General features: G+C 36.5%; 2 protein-coding genes across 4 annotated transcripts; both read right to left on the reverse strand.

Annotated features, from left to right (window-relative positions):
• Positions 1-1,394: 1,394 nt before the first annotated feature.
• mfsd2b (MFSD2 lysolipid transporter B, sphingolipid) lies at positions 1,395-19,978 on the reverse strand. The gene is made up of 15 exons (XM_057352242.1): positions 19,912-19,978; positions 19,080-19,251; positions 14,628-14,753; positions 14,311-14,435; positions 11,474-11,597; positions 9,090-9,168; positions 8,764-8,945; positions 6,985-7,075; positions 6,704-6,825; positions 5,682-5,765; positions 5,251-5,334; positions 4,725-4,834; positions 3,524-3,667; positions 1,915-2,091; positions 1,395-1,720 (listed from the first exon to the last, which is right to left on the reverse strand). The coding sequence occupies exons 2-15, from the start codon at positions 19,167-19,169 to the stop codon at positions 1,669-1,671; spliced, it is 1,590 nt and encodes a 529-aa protein (XP_057208225.1). The 5' UTR covers positions 19,170-19,251; positions 19,912-19,978; the 3' UTR covers positions 1,395-1,668.
• Positions 19,979-21,263: 1,285 nt separating this feature from the next.
• On the reverse strand, positions 21,264-24,697 carry ubxn2a (UBX domain protein 2A). Of its 3 annotated transcripts, none has more exons than XM_057352249.1 (7): positions 24,580-24,697; positions 23,893-23,959; positions 23,682-23,805; positions 23,207-23,316; positions 22,885-23,022; positions 22,423-22,566; positions 21,264-21,918 (listed from the first exon to the last, which is right to left on the reverse strand). In XM_057352249.1, exons 2-7 carry the CDS (start codon positions 23,937-23,939, stop codon positions 21,735-21,737), a joined length of 747 nt encoding a protein of 248 aa, XP_057208232.1. In that variant the 5' UTR covers positions 23,940-23,959; positions 24,580-24,697; the 3' UTR covers positions 21,264-21,734. The 3 variants fall into 3 exon arrangements, with proteins under 3 accessions (XP_057208232.1, XP_057208231.1, XP_057208233.1); XM_057352248.1 differs by having other exon boundaries at positions 22,405-22,566; XM_057352250.1 differs by having other exon boundaries at positions 22,405-22,566; positions 23,682-23,812; positions 24,580-24,651.
• Between the last annotated feature and the right edge of the window lie 425 nt (positions 24,698-25,122).

The raw sequence follows: 25,122 nt of genomic DNA on the forward strand, positions 1-25,122 counted from the left end.
ATGACACGGCTAAAACAAATATTATCGTTTGTTTTAGATGTAATGCAATGCGTATACACGCTATAAGGTTCAAACACGCTGAATTTTCCACATACCGTGCATGTTTGTATCTCCTCTTTGTCCCGCCTCTCTGAAACGCGCAGATTTTTTACAAAGCTCATGGCTCTGAAAAGCGAGGTGTGCTATGATTGGCCAGTTAACCAGTGCGTTGTGATTGGTCGAATACTGCAAGCGTGTGACGGAAATTTAATGCCTCTTACCATATTTGGAACATCAGGTTCCAAAGCAATTGTACTGACAGGTACGCCAACCTTACTTGCGTATACATTTGGGCGGTCTTGGTCAACTCATTCCACGAACTGACGTAGATTTGTGGGGGTGTGGTTACACAAGGTGTTTCAGGCAGGTCTGGGTGAGCATTCGCTTTTAGATAGAACGCATCTTTTGTTCCGACACTTAAATTTTTGCAATTTTACGTGTCTAATACATGCATGGGCAAAAACACGTGTTCGCGCCATATGACCCCTTTAACACTCGATGCTCAATTCACAGTGCATTTTTATAGTAGAATGTATGATGCAGAATTCTCTCATGGCTGACTTTGTTCTCGTCACAGGTCACATGTGGCTTGTCCTGGTGGCTGATGCAGATGGTTTTGTCCCGCTAATGTTTAAACACAAGGACGAGCTCACGATCAGAAGCGCAAAGAGGAAATCTCCTGTAAGACCCCCTAGTGGTGCAGATGAATTACCCACCGAAAGTCCACAATCTCCAAGTGCAGAGAAATGACAACTCGTCTGAACCAGCGGGATACTGATGACTCAGGGAAAATCTGTTGCTGACATATTCGTAACTTTGATCTTCTGCTGGATGTTAGCTTAAGACTGAAATATGACAGCTGTGCTATTGTATCTGGAAAGCAAGGGCAGTTTTTCAGAAGAAATACTTGAGTGCCTGCTTCATTATTTTGCTGAAAATAGTTTCAGACTTATTCCGTATTATACAGACTACAAAATGAAGAGAACTTGGAATGTGCTAATAAAAAATGATAGTGACTGTATTCTTTTGCTTGTTATTATTAACTTGATTTTAAAACTTTAAAGGGATAGAAGAACTGCAAAATATCAGCTTTTTAACATTTTTGCTAGTGCATTTTGCGCATTCATGGAAATATTCTTGTGTGGTGATGTTAATGAAGTGTTAACACAGATGCATACTACATAAATTCAACATTATACAATTAATAATCATACAATTGCAATTAATATATACAAATCCTTTTATTATGATTTTTCTTTCATAAAAAAGAATTATTAAAAAAATATGCTGAAGCTAGGTGAACCAGCACAATTTTTTATTAAACCTGGAATCAAGTCATTGAATAATATTTTAATTATTAATACAATTTACTTTTACAATATGTCTTTGTTCAGGAAAGCTTGATATACAGTATAATGACATATAGTCCATGTGTATAAATTAAGAGTAACAGTAAAATTGCATATGTAGCTATAAATTCATGTAAAAATACAGAAACGGACTGAAAAAAAAGAAAGAAACTCAAATGTTTACAGTCCAACATATAATAGCTCTCTTACAGTGTAATGTACACTAACACAACTCATCCCAGCGGTGAGCTGGGATATCTGGATCTGCTGTCTGAAGACGTCAAGCGCCGTTCAGATCGACCCTGAGAGATTTGCAACTGATGCTCTGCTTTCTGAAAAAGAAAAAATCATACACAGAATTTACAGTAAAATAAGAATAAATATAAAAACTACTATAAAAAAGATCTTTATACACTTTGCTTGTGCAGCACAATAAAATTTGGTGATCAACATTTTCCTGCATTCTGAATCTCTGTATAAAAACCTTTCAATGCATGAATCCTAAAGCCATCTGTGATGTACGCACCTGAGCTCCTCTAGGGCGACTTTGTTTCGTAACCTGACGTCTTCACTAATGGGGTAGGCCACCAGGATCATGAGGCCTGTTGTGATGCAGACCACCGGGGCGGCACCGATGAGCAGTTTCAGTGTGTACACCACTGGAGGGGGCTGTCTGCACGCTCCTGTGTCATAACCAGCAAACCTGCAACCATTGACAAAATACACTATACATTGCACTATGGACACATGCAAGAGCATCATTTTTCATATTTAGTAAATGGGTGGGTTTTCCACAGTTTAGGAGAATTCCACAAACGATTGAATCCACATCCCTTACAAAAATTACCCACTGTTTAATTTGAGAAAATGAGTACAGTAAAGCCTGTTTTTTGGGCAGATTGGTTGCCATTTGTAATCATAATTTTACTACAAATACTATGGTTTAACCTTGGTTACTGTAGTAAATATGATAAATTCGCGGTTAATATTGTTTAACATAGTACCCATTAGTTTATTGGTTTTATTTGTAGTTAACCATAATTACTTTTCATAAGGGATGCTCTTCATTTAAATTGGCTTGAAGCTTCTGGATGCAAGGCAGAAAAAGTATTTGCTTTAAAATATATTATTTTCATTTTATAAACCCTGTAATTTTTCAGATTTTTTGTTATTGTTTACAGATTTTTCACGTAGAAAAAAATAATACCGTGCACAATTTTTTATTAAACCTGGAATCAAGTCATTGAATAATATTTTAATTATTAATACAATTTACTTTTACAATATATTTTCGTTCAGGAAAGCTTGATACAGTGTATAATGACATATAGTCCATGTGTATAAATTAGAGTAACCGTAAAATTGCATATGTGGCTATAAGTTCATGTAAAAATACAGAAACGGACTGAAAAAAATAAATTTTCAGATTTTTTCTGTTATAGTTTACAGATTTTTCACGTAGAAAAAAATACTGTCAATATTTTTGAAATACAGTCAGAAACATAAAATTACTGGAAAAGACAGCAAATTACAAGAAAAATGGGGAAAACGAGTAACATCCCGTCTACACCGGATGCATACACGTAATTTTTCAAGGAAAATAAATATTTTACAGTTTATTTCTGGCGCCAGAAAATTTTGTACAGTTTATTTTTGAAATACAGTCAAAAACTGTAAAATTACAGAAAAAGACAGCACATTTACAAGAAAGGAAAGGAATTTATTATATATACTTATATCCTGTAATTTTATAGGAAAAAAATATTATTTTACGGTATATTTCCTTCAATCCAGCTGACAGGAAATATATATTTTTTTACAGTTTGTATCTTATTGATTCAGATTTCATCGAGTCAGATTCATAATCTGCAATCAATAATGTAAAAAGCATTTGAAGAGTTTATTCGCAATAACATAAAAATGTCCAAAAATCATGTTTTTATTATGTTTTATTTATTATGTGTGTTTTTTGAGTTATAACTGCAGTTCGATTGATATTACTTGGAATGCACAATAAAAAAACTAGATTTTTTGCTTCATTTATTGTTTTTTGCTTCCCCTAAAATGAAAAAAATATACACCCATGTCTGTTAGAATTGATTATTTCACTGTAAATAAATAAAATGTTTTCTCACTGTAAACAGAGCGTGGACACTCCGAGAGAAATCCCAGCAGCAAACTTGGTGAAGAAAGCATACAGAGAGTAGAAGATTGCCTCGTGTCCCTTTGAATTTCGGTTCACCAGTCTGAAATCATCCACCACATCTGGCAACATTGACCTGGACATCAGAAAACATGACACGTCCATCATTCAACAAATCCTGTTAAACACAGACTTCAGTACATAAATAAAAAGCTCTGCAGTTCTAAATTGGGACTTTACCAATTAACCAGAGAGTATCTTTAAAAGCCATGAAACCTGTTATTTGAAAAATGCTGGCTTATTAAAGGCGGGGTGTCCGATTTCTCTGAGCTGTTGTTGATGTTCAAATCACCAAAACAGACACACCCCTACCCCCATCTTTCACTTTCGTTAGCGTTCGGCTCGGCTAATGTCCGTCCTGTGCACTGACCACCTTGCTGCTGATTGGCTACAAGGTTGTTTTGGCACTCGGCCCGACTTTGTCTAAACAAGCGTAATTCAAAAATCGGACACCCCGCCTTTAAACCTATGTATCAAAGTCTGGGTGGTTTAAATAAACTCTTCTGGGCTTTTTATGGATGACGCTGAGGCTTTTTAATGCACGATACGTCTTCTCTCGAAGACACCACATGGACAAGATCAGTGCAAGGTTACAAAAACGATAAACAAGTAGATGTGCACAATGCATTATATGTGGTTTCCAAGGCGTTGCTATGTGGTTGTTAAGGTGTTCTGAGCGTTTTAATCTCCACTGGTTTAAAACTGACTCAAGCCAATGACATGATATTCTGAGCTCTAGATCCGGCTCAGATTCCTACAAATGACTATTTTTTAAACAAGATACGCTCTTAAAAATAAAGGTGCTAAAAAGTGTTCTTTGCAACAATGCCATAGGAGAACCTTTTGTGGTTCCTCAAAAAAGTAAAAGAACCATTTTTCTACAACAAAGAACCCCCTTCTAAATGTTCTTGACATATATTCTTGACATATACCTTTTATTTTTTTTTAAGTAAGTAATTCAATTCTTAGGGCTGAAGTTTGTTTAAATCTCTGTTTGTTTGAGAAATAATAATTAAAATGATCATAAAAGCACCACTAAAACTCTTTCAAAAAATTGATGTATTGTATATTTTAACACTAAATATTGGATTCTGTTCTTATGAGTAATGCAATAGTCATTTTGGAAGACTCACCATGGCAACAAGAGAGAAGCAGCCACACTCAGTCCAGATGATACGGCCACAACATAAGCCACTATCAGATTGGGGATGAACACCAGCATCAGCGTGAAGGGCATGATCCACTGTACAAAACACAAACCATCATTTAACACACATATTAACTGCTTTAAAAGAGGGAAATGTCATTTTTACTAAACAAATACGTTTAAACTGATATGCAAATAATATGACATATGTGACCATAAAGAGGGGGTCCTATTATTTTGGCTGCCATGTTATGGTCACATGAGATGGATCCATTTGGCAGACGCTTTTATCCAAAGCGATCTGCAGTGCATTCAAGCTATACACTTTATCAGTATGTTTGTTCTCTGGAAATGAAACCCATGACTGTTAATGCAATGTAGGACCACATGACTAGCTGAAGACTGTTTAATTCACCATTCACAATCGTTGGTGAAAACTACATGAGATAGAAATAATGCAAAAGGAGACGACGAAAGAGTTTGGCTAAAACATTTGGTAAAGTAACACATACTGTAATGCCACACAAGGCTGCGGTCTTCTTCCCGAACTTCTCAAGGAACCACTGCCAGAACGGGATGCTCACTGCGGCTGACATCTGAAAAGAGCCAACATTTTTGATATTGGATTTTTAAAAATCCATTAAAAAACAGTCAACTATTTCATTATTTTAATCGAATTCGATTAAAGCTGCAATTTCTGTTTCTGTTTCCTTTACGTAGGCAAATTTTCTTTATATACGTTTCGAAGACATGTCCTGCAAAATCTGACCCAACAGCTCAAATTATAAAACATTATTATACGATTATCATTGCGATAAGAACACTGACTCATGTACTTGCTCAGTAACAAAATGATAAAAGTATTTATAAGGATATTACATAAACAATAACTGTTCATTGGATAAAATGTACAACTTTTCATGTCTTCATATCCAGTACTCACCAATATTGTCAAAACAATGTTCTGAAAGTGATCTCGCAGCTCCGCCGCATACGTGCAGAACAGCACAAAGTTACTTTGTATCAGCTGCAAATAAAGACATTCATCTTACTAGCACATAGAAATACAATTTACATCCAGTGATGTCATTCGTTAATCCTTTAAGAAAAGCAAAAGATGACACTTTCACAATGCATTCAGAGTTTTAGCTGTCGAACAAATGTGAATGAATTTATTTCTAGCATTGGCCTTCTGAACACATTCGTTCTCTGCACTTTTGCTAAATGTCAAAGGTGTTGTGGGGGTGCTGTCTGGTTGCTAAGGTGTTGCTATGCAGTAGCTGCTGTAGTGTTTCCGCGTGGTCAAAGTCAAATAAGTTCGCCTCAAATGACATTCAAAAACAACATAAAACTAGGGCTGTCAAACGATTAATCGCGATTAATCGCATCCAGAATAAAAGTTTGTGTTTACATTATACAGTATATATCTGTGTACAGTGCATATTAATTTTGTATTTATAAACACAAAACATACACATACTTGTCTATATATTTAGGAAATATTTAAATGTATTAATTTATATTTACCAATAATTTAATTTAACATTTATTAATTCTTATATTTTATATTTTTCTAAAATAAATGCATTTATGTGTATGTGTTCATAAATACAAAATTAATTAGCACAGTATACGACATAAATTACGTAAACACAAACTTTTATTCTGGATGCGATTAATCACGATTAATCGTTTGACAGCCCTAAACGACTAGTAAGCTTGGTATGAGCACTTATTTTACGTATCGCTATATTGTTTCCTAATTTCTTTGTAAGTCGCTCTGGATAAAAGTGTCTGCTAAATGCTTAAATGTAAGTGTAATATTCTGGTCTCTAGATATAGAAACCCTTTCTCCATTAGGAGGTTTTTGTTCTTTTCAGCCAAGGTGATGCTCGTCATACACAACTTTCAAACAACGAACACCATAAATAATTCAAACACAAGTGCTGGAAGAAAATCAGGTACCTGGATGGCCACAGATATGAAAAGGAAAGCGGCCGTGAGCGTGAGGTAGGACCCGTGTTTCATGACCAAAATAAAGCCCTTATGGAAGGGAATAGACTTCTCAGTTTTAGGTGCATACGGATCTAAAGCAGGAAAACATGAAGTATGACAAATTGAAAGTGATAGTTCACCTATACTTCAAATAAAAGGCAACAGGAATGTAGATGTCTAGGAGATTTTTCTGTCTTATGGACACATCATTAGCATTTCTTTGAGTATACCTGAATACCACACATGCTCACCATCTCTCTCTTTGACTCCCAGGAACATGATGACTGTACAGACCAGAAACAGTCCACCGATGACCCCGGCTGCGATCATGTACACCTCTTTCTGTAAAGACATACAGACCAAATATTTCATTCTGCAGTTCTGTTTTAGTGTCTGGTTCATGACATTCAGTGATTTGCAGCGTCGGTCTTTTCACCGTACGCTCTTGTAAATTTTAGCAAGCTCAAATTAGGTGCGTCACCACAAGAGGAACTTTTCAATCTAATCCCCACAAACAGGAACTGCTCTGCCTCAAACAACCTCAGGATTGTTTGCTATATTTCCACGGACTGCCGCAAAGGCCTTCAATATTGTTTCAGATGAAAAAGAGACGTTTCGGAAGAGCTGACAGGCACACCCAAACGTCCCGCTGACTTTAAGCCCAGCCACAGAGGAATGCACGGTGACGGGGTGCGGCTGGCGACCCGGGACGTCCCAGAGAGGTTTGGCCAGGAAAAGCTTTGCAGTCCTGCTCTAAATAGCTGTGGGCATTCATGGTTCTTCACGCTGGGTTTATACTGTGAAACCCTCGGCCACATCCACAAACCAAGCTTCTCGCTTCGCCTATGTTGGATTAGATTGATGGAGAAATGAAGTTCCCGGGGTCAACATTTACATTTGATCATGCATTTATTTAGGTCAGTTTTTGTTTTCAGTTGTTTGTCCTAAGGTCAAACCCCAAAACTGTCCAAACTGTCCAAAAACTGACAATGAAAATGGTTTTGATTTCTTACCATACTGCTGTCATGATTCTGCCTCTTTTGGTCATGTTTGTCTTAGTCTTGTGGCAGGATCATGACAGACCCACGTGTTTAGTGTGGAGAGAGACATGGCATTGTTGTTTTGGCATGCCATGCGCTCTCTCTGGTCTCGTCTTTGTCCCCGCCCTCTCGTTTCCTCATTATCGATCGTAATGATTTAATGCCCCGCACCTGTTCCCCTCTTGATTTGGTTCCCCATTAAATCTCCTCGTGTTTTCTGTCTTGTGCCTGTTCGTTTTGCTACCAAGCCTCGTCTTAAGTCCTTGCATATTGTTCCTGCTCTGTGATCATAGTTTAGTCTAGGCTACGTCAAGTTTTGTCTTAGTCTAGTTTAGTTAGTCTTACTGTTCCTGTTGAGTCTGTGAGTTATCATCCCTCTGTCATTGTTGCTTTACCCCCCTCGTGGGTTTTGCTTTGCGATTTTTGTGTAAATAAAGTATTTTGTTTAACCTCCTCGCCGTCTGCACTTGGGTTCTCTGTCCGAATCATGACAACTGCATTTTGGTTTTGAAATTAAACTCATATTTTATGTATACTATGACAAGGATATTAAAAAATATTTAAAAATCAAATTAAAAAATATATATATTTATATTAAAAAAGTTAATATATAAATATATATTTATAAAAAAAATATTTAAAAAAAACTATATTTTAAAAATATTTTGGTGGAATTTCGGTCTAAAAATTTGAAGTAAATAAAAATAGAAATATATTAATAAAAAATATAAATTAAAAATCCATAGTTCCATGTAAAAATATTTTTGGTGGAATTAAAAACTTTGGGAACCCTTGGTCTATGGCGAGGCTATTTTAAAATAGTAAATATTAAAATATTAATATTTAAATATGAATATGGTGTTTGTAAATGTTGTTAATAAAAGTTATAATGAAGTGTATAAAAATTCAGGTTGTAGAAAACAGTGCTTCTTTCTAAACACAGTCAGACGCGCTGGGTTATTTTAATACAGTGGTGACACTGACACATACCGCATGAAACAGGAAGTCATGCGATAGCGCCACAGTCCTGGTGGTCCTCATGCCACTGCTGTTTCCCAGGTGACCGGCTGACAGGTTGTGATGTGGACAGTGTTTCATTGTGTGTGCGCTCGCTACAATCTGGCCTTGAATAGCGGCACCAACCAGCGTACCGATTACCTCCACAGTCATACCTGCAGATCACACGTGCATGAAGAAAATGTATTATTTATGTATTACTTAAATAAAATGCAAGCATGCATTTTAGGAACATAACCTCATGAGTTCAAATAATCCAAACATTGGGTTTTAAGTGTGTGTGTGAGAGCTGTGCTTACGGTAAGCTGTAGCAGAATCTCTCTCGTGTTGGTTGGTGCTCAGGAACATGGTTAGGGCGGAGTAAGGCACATGGAAACACTGCAAGGTGAAATAAAATAAAAAATAGACATCACAAACAGTGAACATAGCATATTTCAAAAAGGACACATCCATGTTATGCATTAACATTATCTCTTACTGACAATATAACTAGCCCTGAGAAATGATTTTTATTGACTGCCATAGATTTCTGATGTGATGTCGCATACATTTTACTGCTGGTTGTGTATTCTCTACTGTATATAACTGTGTATGTGACAAATAAAATAAAAAAAATCTTGAATCTTTAAAATTGCAGTCATTTGTATGACATATATGTCTGGACAAAAAATACGTTTGACTGTTTTTTAACTATGTTTTAGTGTTTCCTTGCTTTTTTATACATTGTATTCTACAGTAACTTGGTTCTAGGTTACTTGGGTTTTTGGACAATAAAAAAGTTCTTAATGTTACATGGAGGGTTCTTCAGAACAGTGTACCAGTTTAAATGATCCGAACTTAATGGTACAACTTAAAAAAATTGTTATTAAAAAGTTATTACTGAATATTTCCTATTGGTATATTATTATTATAACCAGGAAATACAAGTAAATACAACAAGCATGCTAATATACAAAATAATAAAACCTTTCTTAATAAGATGTGTAAAGTGAGTCCTATAACTTTTGCCATGTTTGGTTGAATCAGAAAAAGTTGTTTAAGCTTTATACACACATTGGCTTACATTACATCAACACTTGCATTGTGCTGTTTGTGCACCAGAAGTGAAATACATAAACTCAGGTTTAGTCTTTAAATAAAAAAGTTTTGGAACCCTCATCGTCACATCACGACTCCAAGAAAAACGGATCTATGGCATTGCCTAAAACCCCATTTGGTCCCATAGCTTTTTGTTTTTAAAATGCGGAAACGGCAAAAAACATCTTCGAGATACCAGCTGAAATTATGGAGAGTTCTGTGAGTTCTCACAAGCGAAGAATCTATAAAAAGGCAAGTGAAGGGATGAGGGATCCAAAATTAAGAGCATGTCCATCTATTAGAGGTTTTATAACCGCTCATTCAAACACCCATTACATTATCTTAAACAAAAATACTTACAAGCTCAAAATCAATGCTATTTATTCCGAAAACAAAGTGTGCTTTGTACGCTGAAATCTGTAGTAGAAAATCAATACTTTGCAAAGTACAGCAAAACCTTTCCTGAGCTTTCGTATTGAATTACACACTTACTGTAAGTGCACACTTTTCTAAAAGCCAAGCAGACCGATACCGAAATAATTCAGAGCGCTTGCCTTTGTTCCTCACAAACTCCCCATGTCAAAAAGCCCTGTTGGGTTTAATCCGGAGGAGCTCGAGGATTTGTTTATTTATACACAACCCAAAGTCTAATAATGAAAAACGGACTCATTAGAATAGTGTACACAACTCTCATCTCATACATGCATCATTTTGGATAATACAAGCAGCTGGTGTTTCTCAGACTAGTGTCGGAAGACAATGAAACATGCTAAAAGAAGAAACCGGCATTTATCCTCTCCGGTGGGTTTAACCATGTATTTATCAAGTAGTGACTTTTCATTACGCCGTAGACTGCTGCGGTCACTGAGACTTTCCTACTCGAGATTGTATGTGTTGGTTTGTGCCAAGCCATGGTAACAAAAGACAGAAATACAAATAAATGATGGAAAAGTCTATGCAGACATCAAAGAGACTGCGTCTGTAGATAACCACTTCTGTTGACAAGCATTATGGGATGTGTTTATTTTAAAATCAAGGTAGTGTAGGTTGTGTACTGATATATAAAACATACAGAAAATACTTATTTTAAAATGCACCGATAATCAAAGTTTTTGTTTACATGACATATGTCTGCATACTGTGCATATTAATTTTGCATTTCATAAACACACATATATATACATATATACAGTATATATATATAATTTAAATTATGGGTCAATATAAACAAATACATGTAAATATTTCCTAAATATGTATACGTGTATATGTTTATGAATAAAAAATAATATGCACAGTACAATGACATACAGTATATTATGTAAACAATTTTTTTTATTCTGGATGCGATTAATCGTTTGATAATGTTTTTTTTACATTTATGGTGGTAGGAGCTGTTTTACTGTGCATGTTCTGCGTGTTTTTCTTCTTGTTTCAGATTAATTTGTGCATGGATGAAACCAAAACATATAACAGAGGCAGCGTTCGATCTAAATGTATCTGCGGGGCTTTTAAGACCACATGGTGGATGTGAATGTGGTTTCAGGGTGTTAGTATTCAATTCGACTGCAAACTTGAAAGCTAATGAAGTGTGCCGGAAACGTACTGTGATGAGAGTTTGGTAGAGACAGTAGAAGCCCAGATACCAGATGAACCTCTCGTTGGTGAAAGGTGGAACGAACCACAGATAGAAATAAGCCACCACCATAAATGGAGTGCAGCCAACCATCCTAAAGAGAAAAAAGACAAAATCTCATTCATTTCTCAATTATTTGTCCTAGACATCAATGGACATTAAATGGAGAGCAAACAGAAGCTTTGGCTTAAGTCTCAGTTATCTCTTTAGAGAAATAGAGCCAGAAATCTCACACCAGGATTATGGGTTTGATTCTAAAGTAATACACATACAGATACAAATTAATTCACTGCATGAATGTGACTATACCGTAGCTTAACCAACAAGACCTCCTTCAAGGCAAGTCATAAAACACGGAATGTTGTCTTTGATAGATGATCTGCGGCTCTCTCTCATTTCAGCTCCCATACTAATCAATAGAATCTAAACAGAGAAACTTGAGAATCTTCTTAAAGCTACAGTGCACATTTGCAAAGGTGCTTCAGCGGGCTGCAGGAATGATCATCTCCATCACAGGATTATAAGACCACAAAACACATTCTTTCTACAATACTGGAAAAAAACTCTGTTTCATGTCAGTGTTACGAGAATGTGAGGAAATGTGCTGGCCATTCATAATTCATATACAATCCTTCCATACCATTGCCAGCGACTACCTTACCTACTGACTGTATGCACACGCTAGTAAAGAATGAATGTTCAGTCCCCAGCAAACGATTTATGTACCAGTATATTTATACAATGACCTATGTGTATACTGTACGTTTGCTTTATCTTTTTTTTTATTGATAATTCTTTCATTTACTCACCCTTATGTCATTTCAAACCTGTATGACTTTCTTTCTTCTGCAGAACACAAAAGAAGATATTTTGAAGAACGTCGATAACCAAACAACATTGAACCCCATTGACTTCCATTAATGGACACCGAACCACTGAGACATTTCTCAAAATATCTTTCTTTGTGTTCAACTGAAGAAAGACACATGACACGAAGGTGAATAAATGCTGACAGAATTTTTATCTTTGAGCGAACCATCCCTTTAACAGCTGACTAGCAAAGCTTGTCCCACATGGGCAGTTGTTAAATACTGAATTGCCTGACCTTGCGAGTCAACTCTAGAACTATCGACCCTGTTCTTGTAAAGAAAACCTCACTGTGTGTCGGTCGCTGCGGACGCTGACCTCTGTGTCACTAAACAAGCGTTAAGCAAACAAGCAGCACAGAGAACAGGGAGGAAAAGAGACGGGCCCGTTCTGGCACAGTCCAGATGCCACCACTGCAGTGTGGAGCCCCTGTGTCCCCTTTTGACTGTTTGGCTTTCAGCTACACAAAAAAGCTTTGGGACAGAGAGAGAGAGAGAGAGAGAGAGAGAGAGAGAGAGAGAGAGAGAGAGCAAAACAGAGGCGGTAAAATTGAGAGAGAAAAATGCTCAATTGAGGTGAGATGATGTGAGGGTTTTGCTCTGGATAAGCTATAAGAAACACAAGGAAACTGCAGAGTGGAGTTTCAAATAATCACTCAAATTTAAATTAGCTTTAGCAAATTAAATAAATAAATTATTACTAAAAAAAAACAGAATATATCATTATAAAAAAATAATATTGAATAAAGAAATTGGATGATCATTTTAGAAATCCTAAAACACAATGTCTGCATAATGGACTATATATTTTTTTTACATAATGTCTTTTATACGTCAATGAAAGACGTTTTAGGTTATAGCAGCTTGTAAATTTTAGGAACAACGCTGACCTTCTGAAAAGATTAATGGCTTAAAATGAAGTGAAAATAATGAATACTGCTGATGAATCTATTTACCACTTTGCAAGATGACATAAACGGATCCAGAAGTACTTCTCGTTTCATTTTTTTAATCTTACATGTATAATAAATTCTTACTAAAGGTATTCTTTAACATTTTGATTTGGTTAAAAATGTTCCGTTGGTTGTATTCTGTTCAAACATTTGTGTAATGTTGAAAACTAAAACAGGAAGTTGTTTTGGACCCGCGCTGTTTACGTTTTCTAAAGTGGTCTATATAAATAATCACATAAAAATAAATATTTAGATTCACTGTACAATGATAAAAACAGTTTTAACCAGCTTAAAGTGATTTGGTGGTATAAGCCGGCCACTAAGCTGGTTTCCACTGGTCAGACTGGTCTGGTCTGATGGTTTTAGAGTGGTTTTGGAGACTCGTCTGTTGGTCGGGCCTGTAAACCAGCAAACCACCGTTTTCAGCATAATAACTGGATCCCACTGATGACACGAGTAACAGGGGAAATTCCCCTTGAAGAGGGAATGTTGTCGAATCTGACAATCTAAATATTGTCTTTGTGTTGGAAAGGCTCTGACACAATAAACATTTAGACAAACCAGGAGCCCCACATGGGCAAGGCTGAGATGTTTCGCAGTGATGCTCTAAACACAAACTTAAACCACTTCCTGCCAGACACCGTGATGTCACATCTCTAATGGGAACTCCCTGTAAGTCATCACTTCAGCCGTTTGGGAAGCACACATGGGACGTTGTGAAAGGTTCGGAATTACACTTTTAATTTGAAATATGAAGCAAAATCTGACCCTGTATGTGCACCAGGTCGCATATGAGCATAAACGTTTGATTTCAACTGTTAATTTCACAGTGATTTCAATCTCGGACATGGTCTTCCTCAGTCAATATAAAACATATCAAGGTAATATTCTTACATAATGTTCTTTACAAAAAATGCCTTTAGCTGTGTTTTTACAAGCAGGGTCACAAATCAAACATTAAATGAATAAAAGCGAACATGTCACTCACCACGGCATTAGTCGCCCAATCTTTGTCCATTTGCTCTTCGTAATGAAGAATCCCACAATAGGGTCAGTGACCGCCCCCCAGGCCTTGCCGACGAACAACACCATTGAAGCTTGAAATGGGTTAATCTGTTTGGAGAAGAGAAAGTGATGCACTGCACATCCTTTTTGTCTATTCAACCTGTTTTACATTTCTTGCTAAAAAGTAGAAGAACAGAAGCTCTATATTAATTTAGATTGCTCATTAAGGAGTGATTTAATATTCTCCAACACCATACCCTCAGATGTAATATGGATGAATTTTTTATTCTAATGTCTCACCTGCGCTATGTCAAGGAGATATATCTGAAGAAAGAAGCCGGTTGCGCTCCCGGCCACCTGATTTGGTGCTCCACCGATGGCGTAACATAGTTTGCTGCATACAGAGAGCTTCTGATCCAGTTGAGTCTGGAAAATATGAATTTTGGGGTGAATTTAGGGTGTCAGTCGGATTAAATGTAACAATATTGTGCGTGCACTTTGCTTGATAAAAAGTTCAAATTATTTTGATCTAATACCTTATTTAAATATTTTGAAAAAGTAAGAGACCACTTTAAAATCAGTTTTTCTGATTTTAAAATGTACTATTTCTTTATGTAGTTTTTTTTAACCTTTTTGTTTCATTCTGTGTACAACTAACAATATCCCCCCCCCAAAAGTTTCTATTTGCATTTATTTGTAAAAAATGAAAACTGGAAAAACAGGTCAAAATAACCAAAAAGATACAAATACTGCAATGAAAACAAGTTCATATTTACTTTTAATCAATACAACAGCTATTATGCTATTGCTATTATGGCAACCTCTAACTGCACACATTACGCTTGATCCTTTGGGTTCCATAATAAATATTAACTTGGCAGTCAAAACAGCACACTTGTCTCACTCGCAATACGACTGTCATTAGCTATAGTGGCTCACCGGAAGTCTAAACACAAACAGCTCAAAGATGGCGGCGCCCACTTTTACGCCAAAAATAAGGTGGATACTAAAATGTATGTCTGTTATATTAAAATGTTATGGTTATAAAAGAGGGCACGCAAAAAACTTGAAACATGCAGATACCTCTATTGGAAAAATCAAGTAAATCTTCCACCTTTTTATACACAAACTCAAAGTTTTGTAAAAATACAAAGTCTTTCAAACAAAGTTAAAGAAATAGTTTGCACAACAATAAAAATCCTGCCATGAATTATTCACACTCGTATCATTCAAAACTCGTATATGACTCTTTCTTGTGTGAAACACAAAAGAAGATATTTTGAGACCATACATATTTTTATGTCCATACAATGTTATGGTTACCAACATTTTTCAAAATATCTTTTGTGTTCTAGAGAAGAAAGTCATGCAGGAGTCATGACATGATGGTGAGAAAAATATGACAAAATCACTTTTGGGGAACTATCCCTTTAAGTTTCGTGTTAATCAGTATAGAACATAATGAGACTTTCACCCTGATGTGTGACAGTTTTACTTATTTCTTCAGTGTAATTGAGCTCAGTTTTGTTGTAGTTGACTGATGAGTGATGGTTACGGCTGCTCGACCATCACCGTGTGTAGTTATGTTGTCTGTGTCTTCATTGAGGTTTCTGGGTGAGAAACAGCATCTGGCTTGTGCTGTAGAGTCTCAGTTTACTGCAGCATGTGGGTGGGATAGTTTGAAGGGTCCTCAGCTCGGAACCCTTTGAACCTCAAATAATATTTAATCCAGATGTTTTCACCGCAGTCGGCGAGGGGACATTTGATTAAAGAAAATATTCCGTAAAATGATGGTTCCACAAAGAACCCTCTTTTTATGAAAAACTACATTTGGCCTAAAGGTAAATAAGTTTGTGGTTCTTAATAGGCCCTTAAAGCAAAATCTTGGTTTCAGGGTTCTTAAAAGCACCTGTAGATCCATGTAATTAGATGATTTTTAATATCTCAATTATTTCTCCTAGACATAAATAAGATTCAAATGGAGAGCAAATGTAAAACATTGCTAGGTCTCCTGCGTCTTAGATATTTCTCCTTAGCAATCTCACAAATCTCTCCGTTACAGTTTCAGAAGAGATCTCAACAATGTTTCAAACGCAACTCAGATTTGTCAATTCAATCAAAGGGCAATAAACTCTTCAAAATAAGGTGCGTCAAAAGGTTTTTTGATGCCAAAGAAGAACCTTTTGGTTCCATAAAGAACCTTTAACGTTTTCTTTCTGTTTCAAAAAAGGTTCTTTGTGGCAAAAAAAGGTTCTTCAGATTATAAAAAAGTAAGAAAGAGATGGTTCTTTATGGAACCAAACATGGTTATTCTATGGCATCGCTGTGAAAAACCTTTTGAGCACTTTTATGTTTTTTTTATCTCAAAATGAACTCAAACATTTCTCATCAAATTTTAACATCTAAGACATCTATAATGTAAGTTAATGCTTGAAACTTAACTGAGAACTTTAACAAATCTCCCCAGCTATGAAGGCGCAATATGAAGAAAGAAGAAATATGAAAAAAGAAATCAATAAAAAATATGCTTTCTTGTATGTTTTCAGTGGCTTTCTTGTGAATGAGAGAGAGTAAACATGTGTTTTCAAGGGTGTGTGCCCGCAAAAGTGTGGTGTGAGATGAGAGCCGAGGAGAAATCTTTTCAACACATTAAGTGTTGGAAGTCTAACCTCCATTTGGCAAGGCATATATTTACCATCTCTCCTCCAGAGATCTTACGAGACAGTCAGACAGACGTTTTTGAGCTGAAAATACACAAGTCAAGCACATCTTACACACTCGGCTTCTGAGCTGCTAACTCACTCATCCATTCAATGAAAGCCAATGATTAGCGTCTCCACGTGCACTCTGGCCAGCCCTTCCAACAAAACCACCACAGAGGACAAGACGCTCTTCAAAAGACCTGCTGATTTTCTGTCTGCTTGTACGCAACACCACCGTAATGAGAAAAAGATGAAAAACTTCTGAAATCACAATTAAAAGGTCGCAATACAATATAAATGTGGGTTTGGAAGTCTCTGCATGGGCTGAAAATGGATCTCACTTTTTCTCACAAGGCTTATTTTGGTTGCTCTTATCGTGATGGTCACAAACAGGAAGTCATTGAGTCCAGACACAAAATATCCGACTTCCTCGAAGATTGAAAACACTGAATTCACGATAGCAGCACTTACGTGCGGGAAGACAGACATGAGACGAATCAATGATGAAAAAATCCACATTAGCACCTTACATCACAAAGCTTTACCTGCAATGTCACCTGATGGCAAAACGTGTTATAAATCAGGCGTTGTATTTTGCATTAAAATGCGTGCTATTTGTTACACTAATGTTCCAAGCAAACACTCATTATATTAAAAAAATTAAATTCTAAGGAAAAAATATGAATACAGTATATCATGGTACTATTTCTTACTACTAACATTTTGTATTTTAAATATGATTGTGTTTAGACAGGATGAGGAGAGTTATCAAAAAATGTCACAGGGCAAAATAATAAATAAGCACAAATCTGAATGGTCTTAAAAAAAGACTTTAAATCACATATCATTTCTTATTTTTACCTTTAAGTTTTAGGTGAAACATTATGATATTTACCCATTAAAACCCATCATGTTTCCTCATTCGAGCCCATCCGCCCCACAGCCGCAGCTCTAATCCGACTTTGTGTACGTTTGCGTGAGAATGAATCTGGATGACATAATGAAGGATTGAAGGGTTGATGACCAGCGGGATTTGAAAACACATTTGGTCATTACAAGGTCAAATCCATCCTGGTTTTTCACCTCTAATCTGATTTTTGTGCAGAGACTGCGTCAAACTACCTCAAAACCTCGACGGGTAAATGTAGAGATCCTTTTTCCACGATTGTTGAGGCAGACGTGCTGCGAAGCGGTCTCGCAAGATTAAAACTGCATGTGTTCTTTGGTTTGCTAGTTGCAACAAAAAAATCTATTCTGAAGTTCAACATATTATATTTAAAGGGATAGTTCACACAAAAATGAAAATTCTGTCATCATTTACTCACCCTCGAGTTGTTCCAAATCTGAATAAATGTCTTTGTTCTGGTAAACACAGAGAAAGATATTTGGAAGAATGCTTGTAACAGTTCTTGGCTACCATTGACTACCATAGTAGGAAAAATTACAATGACAGTCAAAAGTGCCCCAGAACTCTTTGCTTTCCTACATTCTTCAAAATATCTTCTTTTGTATTTAACAGAACAAAGAAATGTATAAAGCAAATTTTCCTACTGGTAGTCAGTGGTGGCCAAGAACAAAGACATTTAAACAGATTTGGAACAGCTTGAAGGTGAGTAAATGAAGAAAGAATGTTCATTTTTGGGTGAAGTGTTCCTTTAAGCACTATATAGTATCTTCAACCCTCCACTAGGTGAAGACTGAACCTTCTCTTTCATGACAACACGTGTAAGAAAACAAGAGCTCCATAAGTGTTTTCCATACATTATTGACATCCACCCACTCCACCAGAAGGTCACAGCAGAAGAACAATCTGACTTTTATTTTACTGACGGTTCATCCTTAATGGCTGAAGGTCACTGTGTCTCCAGACCTGCTGCTATTTGCATGCCCTCTTTCATAACCTGCTGATATATTCTGTTATCTTTCAGAATAAAACAACATTTCCTCTAGATTGAAATCATTACTTGCTGTCTATAGGTGCATCTACTCTACTGCATTCAAAGATCATACTGTATGCTCAAAGGTAAGCTTAGGACATCCCATGTCTTACCTGTGGTGGGATCTTGGTGAAAGCAGGTTCAGGATGGTTCCCCATGAGTTTATCTCCGGCTGTAACTGGTGCTTTCTCACCCTTGGCCATGTTGTGCAGAGGGATGGGTGCAGAGACGGCAGATGAACTCCTGTGTTTCTCAGAGGTGGCTGTGCCTGCTTACATTCACATACTGCACCGACACGAGGAAGGGAATGGTTAGTTACAGATACAGAAACCACTCACACCTTCCAAGCTGTCAATCACAGATTTCAGCCAATCGGATGGCTCGCTACATCAAAACAAGCTCCTTCCTAGGACCTGAACCTAAATATGCTGTCATATCAGAATCACAGACTTACAACTGCAAAATAAACATTCCTACAAACTTAAACCAGATTTTAACTATGCTCCTATGCTTAGTTAAATGTATTTACTGGCAATTTTACAATTAGATTCTACTACTTTTGGTTCTACTATTTTTTGTGGTGGGAGTATTTTTTTATGGCAAAATCAAGTTATTACACTAAACTAACACAATATATTACACTAACAAAAAAGTAGATTATGTTATTTACTGTAGCCTACATGTTATTCTTTGGAGAACCTTGAAGTACCATGCTTTCTATTTAACATAATTTATTTAGGTTATCTCATGTTTTATATTTCATTTTATTCATATATTTTAATACCATGGTGTTAGTACACTGTTTTATAATATTTATTACAATGAAACAGAGGTAACATGTACAGGCTATACAATATCACATTGCATATATCAGGAGAGAGAGAAAGAAACATAGACAGATAAAAAGAGAGAAATAGAGAGAGAAAAAGAGAGGTGAATTCTAACCTGAGTGATGCGCTGAGCTCCTCGGCTGCTGTGATGAACTGCGGCTCATTCCTGCAGTCTCTCTCACACATGCACGCGCGCGCACGGGTCTGATTACAAACAAACACGAGCGCCCCCTACAACAGAAATCATACTTACACTGCAGTGATGGATCAGATGTGTGTTTTAGAGTTGTGTGATCCAGAGTTACATAATCGAGTGTTATGTCAGACAGTGTGACAGTTAAAATATTAAAAAACAAAATAGTTGAACTCTCGCTATCCTAACACAAAAACAGTAATTCCATGATTATTTGACTTAAAATGATTAGGTAATTGTGTAAAGAAGTGTATGGCTGATAATGAATTATATTAGATAACTGATCATAATGTAAATGTTTGGAAAATATGAGAACTAAAATGCACTAATCATCGGCTGAACTAGGCTAAAGCCTAACCATCATTGTACGCTTTTACCTTTTAAAATATTTAAAAGAAATAATGGATCATTCCCAGAGAAGAACGAGAAGCTACTCATGCAGAAGACGGTATATGGGTCAGAAAGTATAGATTCAGCTCTTATTGATTCTTCAGTACTGAGATAAAGTCAGGGAAGGTCTTAAAACGTTGCAAGCTGAACGTGTCAAGAAAATAAAGATATGAAGAGTTTGGTTCCAAAATGGTTTTCAAAAATCATGTTTTTTTGTGTTAGCTTTTGAGTTATTACGGCTTAAATCAAAACAAACCATCTGCAGTTTGATTGATATTAATTGGAATGCACAATAAAAAAAGCATGCTTTTTGAAACATTTCAGTTATCTCATTTTGGAACCAAACTCTTAATGCATACAATTTTTTTAAGTTAAGAGTGTATTAAAACGAATAACGCATGGATAACACATAACACAGCATGTGAGTTATACTACAATTTGAAAAACCTGAAAATATTAACAACAACAAAAAGTATTTACACAGTGATTTATGCAATTTGCAAAAAAACCCTGTTTTGTTCACTTCTTTTTGTCAGGATATGATCATGATATTTTTTGACAATTGTTATATTTCTAAGCTTAGGTTTTACAGTTATTCTATATGAAGTATTGGGTTTGTCAGGTGGTTTATGAGAAAGTGAGATCATGTAATGTCATACTTTCAATAAGCAAGATCAAATCATTTCTGCATAGGTCAAGAACCCATGTCCATACGTGAAAGTCAAATATTGTTTGATTTCCATAAAAAGATCTTCTTTTGTGTTCTGCAGAAAAGGGTGAGTAAATGATTTAAAAAAACCTTTTGCAAATGAACTATCTTTAAAGACCAATAACAAGATCAAGCCCATCCCCTTCTCTTTTACTGTAAATGAGGAAATGATCCGTACATCTTCAACAGGTTTATTGCAAGCAGAGATCTTGTGCAACAGAGCGTCTGCTTTAAGCAAGGTGCATAAAACAATTGACATTCAAAAATGAACAGTCTACAATAACACAACAGCGAAATCAAATGATCTGTTTCAGTAGAACACAACACTGTCAAGCATTACAGCAGATCCGTGATCAGCTTCTTTATTGATCTACGTGTAAACATTTATAAATCGTGAAGATTATAGACTGGGCATGTGCAAACAGCATCGCATCAGAGAAGGCCAAGGCATCCAGCTGTGAAATAATACAGCGCAACAAAAAATAAGTGTTAAAGCTCTTCGTATTTATACACCAGTGGCCATTTGTATTATCAAAGTGCTTAAAATCAGACGCATTAATAGGGATCGTAGGATCTTATCAATCAGGAGCGTAACTAGAAGATGAAACATGGGGGCCTTTGTGGTTGAAGATTTGTAAAATACAGATCAGGAGTGACCAAATGGAGCTTGTGTGTTCAGGATCCTTTGAACAATGACTGCGTTTGTTAAATCTGCCTCTTCTAAACTCTGACCCGGCTCATTCAGCTCTCGGATCGGCAGGGATGTAGTCAGGACGAATGGCTCTTCGGTGCTCTGGGCCTGTTCCAAGAAATCCTGCACGTCGCTGATCCTGAAGCAATCACATAAACGCATGTTCAGAGAACTGCAACACAGCAATCATGTTAAAGTCAGAGGTCTGAAATCCTTGTCATGACGCACACATTAAATCCAACATAATCTGCAATGAAGTTTCGTATTACGATTCTTCCATTTTACCTTGCGAGTTTACATTACATAAATGATAAATGAAAAAGCAAGAGCTTTAAAATCACAGCGTCATGACACGCCCGAGATGATTCTGACGATACACACCTCTCATCTTTTTACAGTTTATAAAGATACTGGACATACAAAGCAAGATAAACACCAAATATGCTTCCATGCCTTAGATTTTGGATGCATTTTATTTCTTACGAAACCATTCTCGTATGTCTTCAGAATAAATTAGATGCATATATTTATTCATCACGGTAGCGGGTTAATTTGACCCTACAGTATGTCGATACTGTCAATATTAAGAGCACTGAAAGGTTACGACGGACTACATGATACTCGCCGATGTGATAGATTAAACCTTTGCACAAGACGCCGACCATCTGCCAGCCAGATCTGGAGTGAGGTCACGGGGAGGTCTTCATTCACATCCACTACAGGAAGAGGAGGACCAGAGCAGTCGTCGTGTATCGAGCGAGACCTGGCCACCACTCGTGGCGCCACACTACAGAAGAAGCAGTTTCCACAGTTAGTGCCGTTTGGCAAGAAACTAGGATTATTTTGTTGCATGTAACTGATGTACCGCCATTTTTGTGGCTTCATGGGATTTTATACAGGATTAGAGGGACAAATGATGAACAGTAACATCTGGATAATCCTCAACATATTTACAGGGTCAAAATATCACAGCGTGGGATTGCAAAGACATCTACTGGACGTTTGTGGAACTACGACTGGGTCATAAGGATTCGTCCAATTTACTTTTCATTTTAAATGTCCTTTATTTATATACACACATTATAACACAGAACAGGTGTGCTACCTCCCCAGTCTGTAGCCTCTGCCGGTAAATGGATGGAAGGTCTTTTTCTTTGGGACATAAACTTCATCTTTCATGTCATCCACATTGACCTCTAGTTCTTCATCCTCAGCTCTTCCTTCTAGTTCCAGAGGCAGCTCACTTTAGAAACAGGATTTTAGATTAAACAATAACAAATGCATCAATACAAAGAAAAGGACCGATTGGAATGTTTTTTTTCTGTACATAACCATATGACTGATGAAAAGACATGGTGATGGCAGGACCTAGACTTAAGTATGTTGAATATAAATAATCCTTCTACAGAGACAGAAACAACAGTCACCCTTTCTTGATGGCCTCCAGGAACTCTTGGTTTTCCTCCAGAGTGTAACTTCGCAAGTCTTCATCATTTACTGTGAAGCCGTTTTTCCACAGTCTCACTACAATCTCCACCTGTAATGAGAGCAACAAAAATCACGGATGAAGTGTGTGATGTGATTTTTACTGATAAATGGCTTGCCTACAATTGTATAAGCATTGTGTAAGTTGATTTCCCTAAAAAGTTTGACCCATTCAACCCTGTGGTGCTATCGTTATATTGATTCTTTAAGTCGACTATTGTAGAAACAGTTGTGTCAGCAACAGAAAGTATTTTGGAGTGTTTGGGAAAACCATTCAATATTTTGCAATTTCATTTGGTGACGATAGTGATAAAGAAATTATACTCTTCAATAGTTTTCCTGTACATTCTCACAGAAGTAGTCACCTCTATTTTCTAAACGTGGTGACACACAAGAAGATCAAATTAAACGTCTGACCTTTTTGCCGCTACTGGCGACACTGCTGATCTTCTCCACCTCATCGAGCAAGTCCTCGACAGAGAAACTGGATCTGATCGGGCTCGGCTCCTCTTCTTCTTCATCATTCTGTGCCCCTTCACACCTAAGAGCTCACACAGAAGTTCATTTCAGATCACCCTGGTTCTTGTGTGTTAATGATTAAAAGCACAGGCGTGTACAGGCAACTTACCATGTGTCATCTTGAATCCTTTCTCTTGAATCAAAATGTTTCATCATGATTTTTTGTTGTTGTCCATCTTGCAGCAAAAACACACGCAGCCACATTATCATCAATGACACAATCCCAAGAAGCATTAGGGCTTCTTAAATACTTAATGAAGCTTCTACATATGGCAATACCTTTTCAAGTGGCAGTACCTGGTATGCTTTAGGAAAATTAACCAGGGTTTTATTATAGAAAAATGTGAATTAACCATGTTCTTTTGGCGGATTGACAAATAACAAATACCATGGTTAAACTATCGTTACTATATTGTACATTGCAAATAATACACACATCAAACATGTAACGTTACCACTGCTGATGTCATGATGTCCTGACAATGACATTGAATATGACGACATGATTTCAAGTGCATATTTAAGTGCCCTTTTTTAATAATAATAAGAACTTGGGGTCACTCAGCCGTAAAAGGTACAGCTTTATACTTTTAACAGAGGCTCCAAAATATACACTTCACAGAAACCGTGTCAAAATAGCATAATAAATGAAGACGGTGCGCCAAATTTACGTAAGAAGTGTGTGGCGAGCACGCAAGCGCAATGCGAAGCGATCGACAGCTAACGCGCAGAATAAACTACAACACACACCGGACAGCAGGTTCACAATTTCGATTCTAAAATGATAAATTGTTACCAGTGTTATGCTTCAATGCTGTCGCGCAACTGTTCCTTCGGCTCCCGTCATGCCGCACCTTACGCTATACCAGACCACCATTTCTGTCTGACGTCATCGCCGCTTGTCTTTTCGTCGCTTGTCTTCACGTTTGCGCGCACGTTGTAATGACGTCATCGAAGCTAAACGTTCCGAGTAGTGTTGTTTTACCTTTATTGTTAAAAATATTGATGGAAAAAATATTTTAGTCTCGAAATGTGTTTTGATGAGTATATACCACAGTCAAGAAAATAAACAAATATTTGATTATCATTTTATTAAGTAATTTTATTTATAAAGAAACACATTTTCAGGTAAGAAACATCTTTTCGGTATTTTAAAAATAAATAATACCCTGTATTGAATCAAGCTCGCTCACAAAAAACATATCAGACTCAACAAGCATGTATTTTTCTTTTCTTTTTTTTGCTTTATTCATATTACTGATATTGTTGAATAATAATATTTTTTATTATTTATAATATCAACCCATCATATCGTTTTCTTCTCTCTATTCTTATTATT

Source organism: Triplophysa rosa, linkage group LG15 (assembly GCF_024868665.1).
Source record: "Triplophysa rosa linkage group LG15, Trosa_1v2, whole genome shotgun sequence".
Classification (NCBI taxonomy): Eukaryota; Metazoa; Chordata; class Actinopteri; order Cypriniformes; family Nemacheilidae; genus Triplophysa; species Triplophysa rosa.